This window comes from Meles meles, chromosome 19 (genome assembly GCF_922984935.1).
Source record: "Meles meles chromosome 19, mMelMel3.1 paternal haplotype, whole genome shotgun sequence".
Classification (NCBI taxonomy): domain Eukaryota; kingdom Metazoa; phylum Chordata; class Mammalia; order Carnivora; family Mustelidae; genus Meles; species Meles meles.
In genome coordinates, this window is record NC_060084.1 from 11975348 (window position 1) to 11985752 (window position 10405).

Genomic DNA, 10405 nt, shown 5'->3' on the forward strand with positions numbered 1-10405 from the left:
CACCAGCATGGCCCAGATGCGTGCCAGTCCTTCTCAACTAATGACCATTCCATGATGTAGAACAATAAGAGGCAAGAGAGAAATATTAAAATTACACGTAGTGACTAGTGTTTTTGTATTCCCTTTGTGAATTTATATCCACTTAGAAATTAGCTACATCTCCCCAAATGACTCATTTATTAAGTAAATGAAATATTAGTTCAGGTCTTAAAGTTAATAACGATTTTAGAGATCACATTTAAGCTGACATAGTATGGAGAAACACAGTTACTAGTGACATACTGAGTTTTTCAGGGAGATGACATTTTAATAATTTTACCCCGATAGATCTGGAGAGTAATTGGGTTTTCATTTACAGTTATCCCAAATGTCAAAGAACAACCCCCTTTTAAAGACATAATTCAATTTATTGAATACACAAATTTCACGTTCTCATAATTTTAAAGGTTGAATCTTGTCCAACCAATAAAACCAGTAAAGGAGATTCAAGAAATTTAAACTATTAGGCTTTTCACAAGAACATAAACCAAACTCTTACCTAAAAGTTGTGCGTAGAGGGACAAGACATGGCTATTTCTCACCAAACTTATCAAACCAGCCTAATTAATCTCAGGATTTACCTGAACTAGGACCATCATAAAATTTTTCCTTGGTTGCCATGTATTTTAAAAGTCTTTACTGGTGCATTTTTGTGACTGCCATTTGTCCTGAGTCAGAGAAATTGGCTCAGGTTCAGGAAACGAGCCTTCCTTTGTCGTAGGAGGTGGAAGGAGAAGAGAAACAAGTAGGAAAATTTGAAGGTTTGGTGGCTGGAGATGAAGGCTTCTCTTAGGGAAGAGGGGAGGCCAGCAGGTGAGAGCGGGGAGCGCTGGGTGTGCAGGGGCACACGGGCTGTGGCGGAGGCAAGAAGCACCCTGGGAAAATGGCAGCACCACCGCGGTGCGGCCCTGGGAGTCTGCTGCTTTGTTGTCGTGTATTTAGTGAGAAGCGTATCTTGTGGGCGCACCTTCCCTCAGGAATGCTGGAGGCAGATGTGGGGTAGGCAGCTGGTAGCGCTCATTGGCCTGGGGGTTCTGGTTTGTGCCGTGGAGGGAGAGTTGGGGAGACTTGCAAAAATGTGATGAAAATGTTGGCCCATGTCATTTGGTCTGGCCTCAAGGGAAACTGTCGCCAGAAAGGGTGAAGGCAGCCCTTGCTGAGGAGGTCGGGTGTGCAGAGATTCAGGGGTGGGGTGGGTTTTGAAGGCACCGGGGATGGTGCCAAGAACTGGGGTCAAGAGAAGAGAGAGAACCAAGAACAGAAGTCCTGAGAGAATGAGGTTTGGGAATGTGTGTCCAGAGTGCCGCAGGTGAGGGCAGCGAAGAGGCAAGGGTGGCGAAGCCAGGTGGCATTTCCTCCAGGGGAGAGGTGGTGGTCTTGAGGCAGTAATGGGGCCCGGGTCTGCCGCTGCCACCCCAGCGCTCCTCGGGACCCCAGATGGAAGCAGCCTTTCCTGTGGAGGCCCGCAGAGGCGGCAGGCAGCAGGCTCTAGGCAGGGCCAGACAGAGGGCGCCGTCGGGGGAGAGTGTATGGCCGTGGTCTGTTCCTGGGGAAGCACACTGGAAGCTGGGTAGGGGAGACGGGGGATCCGCATGGGCCACCTGGACTCGAGGTCATGCCTGGGGTACACTAGGATATGCAGATGGTGGGCTTAGTCCTCAGGGTCTCTTCCAGGTTGCTGGGGACCCGGCGGTCCTGACTGCAGGATCCTGACACGGCGCATCTGTGCCACTTGGCCTTTGGTGTTCAAGTCGGGAGGACTGGTGACAGTGATCAGGTGTTGCTGGGTGTCACTGAGTCCTTCAGTTCTGTCAGCCAACAGTTGGCGACCACCTCTCTGAGCCAGGCCCCTGCAGCCGTCAGCCTAGGAGAGGATGAAGTGTAGCCATCGCCTGGGCTTTTCACCCTGGGCCTCCCAGCAGCATCTATCTGCTGCACTGTCCCCCTGGACCCAGCCTGCAGCGACAGCAGCGTGTCTTTGTAAGACTCAGCAAGATTGTGGAAGAAGGGCATCTGCTGTTTAAAAAAAAAAAAAAAGAATCTCTGTTGTAATAGAATCCTTGCAGACTCCTCACATGAAGACATCATTCTCACTCACCGTGCCCAGTTTCGTTTTGCAGAACTAACCCTCCGTGTGTCTTGTTTTGGCCGCCTCCACCCACCTGCAGAGTTCGGCGTGTACTGCAGCCACTGCCGGAGCGAGGTCCGCGGCACGCAGTGTGCCGTCTGCAAAGGCTTCACATTCCAGTGTGCCATCTGCCACGTGGCGGTACGAGGATCATCCAATTTCTGCCTGACCTGCGGGCATGGTGGGCACACCAGCCACATGATGGAGTGGTTTCGGACCCAGGAGGTGTGTCCCACCGGGTGTGGATGTCACTGCCTGCTTGAAAGCACATTCTGAACTTATGGACCAGGGAAGTTGTCGCCAATCCCAGAGGACTCCATGAATGTTGGATGACTAGCTCTCCACCAGGAGGGAGGCTCCAGCAAGTCATTCCCGGCCCGACTGGAGCACGCACCCCTCAAAGACTGCCACCACACCGGCTGTGCACGAGCTTTTGCTTCTCTTCCGTTTGGCTGTTGGTGGCATAGAGGTCACCGGGAAGGAGGGGACAGATGTGCAGAGCCACAGAGCCAGGTGGAAATCTTCCTGAAAAGGAGCACCTGCCTCCAGAGCCGTGTTAACCTTCAAGGTGTGAACCTTAAACCACTGAACAGCATCCTTTCTGATGCCATTTCAGACCAAGGTCAGATACAAGGGACGGTCTCCTGAGCCAAAGGACACTGGACATTAACTCAGTTGATAAGGGAGTCTGTGATACAAGTTGGTATGTTTCAATGAACTGATGGATAGTAGCCTTTTAAAAATGACACTTAAATTATAAATACATGATGTACTTAAGGAACCTAATGATTTGTCTTATGTTTGTTATTTCTCTTCAAGCTGCCCTCCCCTTGGCTAATAAAAGTCAGGTCATTGTTTGGGGGGGAGAAAAAGGAGATGATTGAACAGTGTTTGAATGAAATTGTTTTTAATCCTTTTTCTAATTGAAGTTAACTCCTTGGGATAGGACCAAAGTCTGCTTAGATTTTCAAAGGAATGCTGATTTACTCTTGTCATCAGACAGGATAAAATAGAATTTGATATTTTAAGTTTCTTTCCAACTCCAAGAGTTTTTTGTTTTTTAAGATTTATTCATTTATTTTAGGGAGAGGGCACAGGGCTGGTGTGGAGGGGTGGGGAGGAGGAAAAGGGAGAGAGAATCTTCAACAGACTCTGCACTGAGCACGAACCCTGATGCGGGGCCAATCCCATAACCCTGAGATCATGACCTGAGTCAAAACCAAGAGCTGGGTGCTCAACTGGCTACACCCCCCAGGAGCCCAATCCCAGGAGTCTTTTAATCATTTCATTTAGCAAAAGGAAAATGAGCTGGCTTCACAGCATTAACACTCCAGTCTCCTGTTGCCACTGGGCAGGTTGTCTGAGTTCCGGTAAGTTCCTACCACTCTTCATTTGGGCTCCCCCACAGACTTTCTGTTTTTGTTTATCTGCATTCCAAGTGGCTGTGACTCAGATGTCCACCTGTTTTATTCTTCAGAATGATTTCCAACTCTTCACATATTATATGTGCCAGGAAAGAGAAATATTTTTCATATTTCTACTGGAATATATTATTTGTTTCTTAGAATTTTACAATTCCAAGTGGATTAACTTAAGAAATATAAGTACATGTCTCAAAATGTGTTGTACATCCCTGTTTTAAAACTATAGGTCAGGACCCAGTAATGGATTGTGAAACCAATTTAGTATTTAAAAACCAGCATTTAAAAAATGAAATAGAGTAGAGGAGAAGTGATGAGCATGTACCATAAAAAGGATAAATACCATTTTGTGTGACCTGTTTATGAGGGTATATGCACACACTCGCATACATGTATAATGGATCACAGTGTAAATTCATTTCTTACTGAGGATTGTGGGGCGAAGACCCATTCATATGTTACCTACGAATGACTCATTTTAGACCTAAAGGTCGAGTCCTGCATTGGGCTCCATGCTGAGCACGGAGTCTGCTTGGGATTCTCTCTCCATCTCCTTCTGCCCCTCCCTCTGCTCTCTTTCTCTCAAATAAATAAATAAATCTTGAAAAAAAAAAAAAAGAAGGGCACTCTATAATAATAAAGGGGACAATCCAACAAGAAGGTATAACAGTTGTAAATATGTGTACACCCAACATGGGAGCACTGAGATACATAAAACAATAACAACAACCATAAAGGAACTGGTCTGTGATTTTTAAGAAGCACAAAACTGATCCTAAACAGCTTTCCTACTTAATTTTCTTCTTCCTCTAAAATTCTTAGACCTCCCTTGACTGGTCTGTGATTACAATACATCAATAGTAGGCGTCTTTAACATCCCTATTATATCAGTGGGGACAGGTCACCTAAACAGAAAACCAACAAGGAAACACTGGCTTTGAATAACACACTGGACCAAATGGACTTAGCAGGTATATTCAGAACATTTCATCCTAAAACAACAGAATATACATACTTTTCAAGTGCACATGGAACATTATCCAGAATAGATTGCATATGAGGCCACAAAATAGGTCTCAACAAATACAAGAAGATTGAAGTCATCCCTGCACCTTTTCTGGCCACAGAGCTATGAGACCAGAAGTCAACCACAAGAAAATATCTGGAAAGACCAAAAATACATGGAGGTTAAATAAGATGCTACTAAACAATGGATGGGTCCACCTGGCAATAGAAGAAATTTTTAAAAATAAATGAAAATGAAAACACACTTGTCCAAAACCTTTGGGGTGCCACAAAAGTAGTCCTAAGAGGAAATAGATAGCAGTACAGGCCTATCTCAAGCAAGAAAAATCTTTTTTTTTTTTAATATATTTTATTTATTTGACAGAGAGAAATCACAACTAGGTAGAGAGGCAGGCAGAGAGAGAGAGAGGAGGAAGCAGGCTCCCCGCAGAGCAGAGAGTCCGATGTGGGGCTCGATCCTAGGACCCTGGGATCATGACCCGAGCTGAAGGCAGAGGCTTTAACCCACTGAGCAACCCAGGTGCCCCTCGAGCAAGAAAAATCTTTTTTTTTTTTTTTAAAGATTTTATTTATTCATCCGACAGAGCTCACAAGTTGGCAGAGAGGCAGGCAGAAAGAGAGGAAGGGAAGCAGGCTCCCCGCCGAGCAGAGAGCCCGATGCGGGGCTCAATCCCAGAACCCCGAGATCATGACCCGAGCCGAAGGCAGAGGCTTTAACCCACTGAGCCACCCAGGTGCCCCTCGAGCAAGAAAAATCTTAAATAAGCAACCTTCAGCTAAAGGAACTAGAAAAGAACAAACAAAGCCTAAAACTAGCAGAAGGAAGGAAATAAAGATCAGAGCAGAAATAAATGATACAGGGGCGCCTAGGTGGCTCAGTCGTTAAGCATCTGCCTTCGGCTCAGGTCATGATCCCAGGCTCGTGGGATAGAGCCCAGATTGGGCTCCCTGCTAGGTGGGAAGCCTGCTTCTCCCTCTCCCACTCCCCCTGCTTGTGTTCCCTCTCTCACTGTGTATCTCTGTCAAATAAGTAAAATCTTTGAAGAAGTGATACAGAAACTAAGAAAAGGAAAAAAAAATAGAACAGATCAGTGGAACCAGAAGCTGGTTCTTTGAAAAAATTAATAAAATTGATATACCTTTAGCGAGATTTATCAAAAAGAAAAAAGAGGGGCGCCTGGGTGGCTCAGTGGGTTAAGGCCTCTGCTTTCGGCTCAGGTCATGATCTCAGGGTCCTGGAATCGAGCCCCGCATCGGGTGCTCTGCTCAGCAGGGAGCCTGCTTCCTCCTCTCTCTCTCTCTGCCTGCCTCTCTGCCTACTTGTGATCTCTGTGTGTCAAATTAATAAGTAAATCTTTAAAAAAAAAAGGATTCAAATAAAATCACAAGTTAGAAAGGAGAAATAATGAATAGAACAGAAATACAAACAATTACAAGAGAATATTATGAAAAGCTATATGCATATGAACAAATTGGACAACCAAGAAGAAATGGGTAAATTCCTAGAGACATATAAGGTACCAAAACTGAAACAGGAAGGAATAGGAAACTGACTGATTACCAGCAAAGAAACTGAATCAATAATCAAGAAACTCCAGCAAATAAAAGTCCAGGACCAAGTGGCTTCACAGGCAAATTCTACCAAACATTTAAAGAAGAGTTAAATCCGACTCCTCAAAGAAGGAGGAGTGCCTGAGTGGCTCAGTGGGTTAAAGTCTCTGCCTTCAGCTCAGGTCATGATCCCAGGGTCCTGGGATTAAGCCCCAAATGAGCTCTCTGCTCAGCAGGGAGCCTGCTTCCTCCTCTCTCTCTCTCTGCCTGCCTCTCTGTCTACTTGTCTTCTCTGTCTGTCAAATAAATAAAATCTTAAAAAAAATAAACTGTTGAGATTACATCAAAATTAAAAGCTTCTGTACAGTGAATGAAGCCGTTAACAAAAGACAACCTATGGAATGGGAGAAGACATTTGTAAATGACATATCTGATAAAGGGTTAGTATCCAAAATACATAAAGAGCTTATAAAACTCACTCCCCAGGGACGTCTGGGTAGCTCAGTTAAGTGTCAAAATTTTGATCTCAGCTCAGGTCTTAATTTCAGGGTTGTGAGTTCAAGCCCCTCACTGGGCTCCATGCCCAGCATGGAGTCTATTAAAAAAAGAAAACACCCCCAAAATGAATAATCCAATTAAAAATGGACAGAAGACATGAATAGACATTTGACCTACAGTTGGTCAAAAGACACATAAAAAGATGCTCAACATCTCTTATCAGAGAAATGCAAATCAAAACCGCAATGATATATCACCTTACATTTGTCAGAATGACTGAAATCCACAACAGAAGAATCAACAGGTGTTGGAGGTTGTGGAGAAAGAGGAACTCTCTTGCACTGTTGGTGGGAATGCAAACTGCTGCAGCCAGCATTGAAACAGTATGGGGGTTCCTCAGTACACTAAATGTAGAACTACCCTACAATCCAGCAATTTCACTACTAGGTATTTACCCAAAGAATACAAAAATATTTATTCAGAGGGATACATGCACCCCAGTATTTATAGCAGCATTATCTACAATAGCCAAATTATGGAAACAACCCAAGCATCCACTGATGGATGAATGGGTAAAGAAGATGTGATATATATATTTAATGGACTATTACTCAGCCATAAAAAGGAATGAAATCTTGCCATTTGCAATGACATGGATGGAGCTAGAGAGTATTATACTGAGCAAAATAAGTCAGTGAGAGAAAGACTAATGCCATATGATCTCATTTGTATGTGGAATTTAAGAGAAAACCAACAAGCAAAGGTAAAAATATGAGAGAGAGGAAGAGAAAGAGGGAAATAGACTGCACATCAAGAAACAGACTCTTAACTATAGAGAACAAATTGATGGTTACCAGAAGGGAGATGGGTTAGGGGATAAGTTAAACAGGTGATGGGGATTAAGGAGTGCACTTGTCTTGATGAGCACTGGGTAATATATGGAAGTGTTGAATTAAAAAAAAATAGACTTGAACTCTAAGAAAAATAAAAATTGAAGTAGAGTTGACACACAGTATTACATTAGTTTCAAGTGTACAACATAGTGATTCAACAACTCTATAGGTTATGCTATGCTCATACACTTCCCACAATTATAGCTGCCATCTGTCATCCAATAGGCTATTACAATACCAGTGACTATATTCCCCAGGCTGTGCCTTTATCTCCATGACTTACTCATTGCATAACTGAAAGCCTGTACCTCCCATTCCCTTTCACCCATGTTGCCCAAGTCTCCACCCCTCCACTTCTGGCAACAAGCAACATGTTCTCTGTATTTATGGGTCTGTTTCTGCTTTTTTTGTTGTTGTTCTTATGTTTTGTTTTCTAAATTCCTCATCTCATGTGGTATTTATTACATCTTCTTTTTTTTTTTTAATATTTTATTTATTTGACAGAGAGAAATCACAGCCAGGCAGAGAGGCAGGCAGAGAAAGAGGAGGAAGCAGGCTCCCCGCAGAGCAGAGAGCCCAACGCGGGGCTCAATCCCAGGACCCTGGGATCATGACCCGAACCGAAGGCAGAGGCTTCAACCCACTGAGCCACCCAGGCGCCCCTATTACATCTTCTTTATCCATTCTTCTGTGGATGGATACTTGGATTTGTGTATAACATCTTCCATGTCTTGGATATTGTAAATAATGCTGCATAAACATGTATCTTTTCAAGTTAACATTTTTGTTTTCTTTGGGTAAATACTGAGTAGTGGAATTACCAGATCATATGGTATTTCTATTTTTAATTTTTAGTGGGAATCTACTGTTTTCCACAGTGGCTGTACCAATTTACATTCACACCAACAGTGCGTGAGAGTTCCTTTTCCTCCACAACCTTGCAACACTTGTTATTTGTTGTCTTTTGATTCTAGCCATTCCAACAGGTGTAAGGGGATATTTCATTGTAGGTTTGATTTGTATTTCTCTGATGATTAGTGATGTTGAACATCTTTTCATGTGTCTGCTGGCTATCTGTATGTCTTTGGAAAGATGCCTATTCAGGTACTCTGGCCTTTTTTATTTGGATGATTTGTATTTTTGGTGTTGAGTTGTCTATGTCTTTATATATTTTGGATAGGAACCCCTGATCAGATATACCATTTGCATATATTTTCTCCCATTCCATATATTACCATTTCATTTTATTGATAATTTCCTTTGCTGCACAAAAGCTTTTTATTTGATATAGTCCCAACAGTTTACTTTTGCTTTTATTTCCCTTGCCTTATGAGACATATCTAGAAAAATGTTGTGACAGCCAATATCAAATAAATTATTTCCAATGTTTTCGTCTAGGAGTTTTATAGTTTCATGTCGTACATTTAGGTCTGTAATCCATTTTGAGTATATTTGTGTGTGTGTGTGTGTGTAAGAAGTTTAATGAGTCCACTTTTATCACTATTTTAATTTTTCCGTTAATCTTTTTAAGCCATTGATCCATTTTTGCAAAATGGATATGCTATCCATACCAGTAAATAGTGAAAATGCAAATTTAATAGACAATACACTCATTTGAGAGACAAAATGAAATGACCAACAGTTTTATATGCACATATGCAAATCTTTGGAGATATCATTAAGAACATACTAATTAAGAAATGAGATGTTTATTAAAATTGTAGTTAATATTATGTGTCAAATTTGAGGAAACATATACACACACCAAATTTTCTTTTTCCCCTGGAGGGCTTGACTTGCAGACCAATTAGGAACACCCGTAATTTGAGGATCGTACTTGAGAAATAACTGCCGTAGATGACGCGGAGCCTTCGAGGGAAGTGAAATGGGAGACTGGCAGGTCAGGTCTTAATTTGACCATGTGCAAATTAGAGGTGAAGAGATGGTGGAAAGGGACACTGGTTAGAAGTCTATTTCTGTGCCTTAATTAGGACGGTAACAGTGGGAATACAGACTCTAAGGCAAAAAGAGATGAAAACCATCTCTTTGGGAAAAATGTATGGTCAGCCTTGGTACTGCTTCCCAGAATGAGAGAGCAGCTGTCGCTAAGAACAAGCACAGGGAGCTTATACTTCCCTGAACCGCTGTCTTATGGTGCCAGGATTTATTGTTGTTATTATTTTGCATTTCATGACTTTTTTTTAGTTTTTCTTTTTTCTTTTAAAATTTCATTTCTTTTTATTTACTACTGAAGTGTAGTTGACATGCAATGTTGTATTAGTTTCACATGCACAGCATAATGATCTGACAATTCTGTACATGATTCAGTGCTTGCCCTGGTAAGTGTAGTTACCATCTGTCACCACACAATGTTATTACAGTATTATTGACTGTGTTCTCTCTGCTATACTTTTCACCTTTGTGGCTTAGTTATTTTATAACTGAAAGTTTGTAGCCCTTAATCCCCTTCCTCTATTTTACCCATCTCCCCACCCACCTCCCCTCCAGTAGAATTTATTCTTTTAATATTTTTATTTTTAGGTCATTGTAGATTCACATATAGTTCTAAGAAATAATACAAAGTAATCTGGTGTCTTCTCCACCAGTTTCTCCCTAGGGGAACATCTTGTGTAACTGTAATAAATATCACAACCAGGAAGTTGACTTTGGTACTATCCATCAACCTTATCCACCAGTGCTAGATACACTTGTGTATGGGTGTGTGTTTAGCTTTCTGCAACTTTATCACATGTAGATCCATGTGTCCACCACAACCACAGTCAGCATATAGAGTAGTGGTCCCTCATGCTCCCCTGTGATTGCCACTGTCACTGCCCCCCCAACACACA

At 42.5% G+C, this 10405-nt stretch overlaps 1 protein-coding gene across 2 annotated transcripts in view; it reads left to right on the top strand.

The window, feature by feature from the left end:
* Positions 1–3263, top strand: part of WDR59 (WD repeat domain 59) — a 96373-nt gene extending 93110 nt beyond the window's left edge. The window contains exon 27 of one of the 2 annotated variants that reach the window (XM_045987800.1): positions 2208–3263. In XM_045987800.1, coding sequence (XP_045843756.1) covers positions 2208–2443 — 236 coding nt within the window. In that variant the 3' untranslated portion in view covers positions 2444–3263. The remainder of the gene's footprint in view (positions 1–2207) is intronic. The other variant, XM_045987801.1, reaches the window with a different exon arrangement.
* Positions 3264–10405: the final 7142 nt, after the last annotated feature.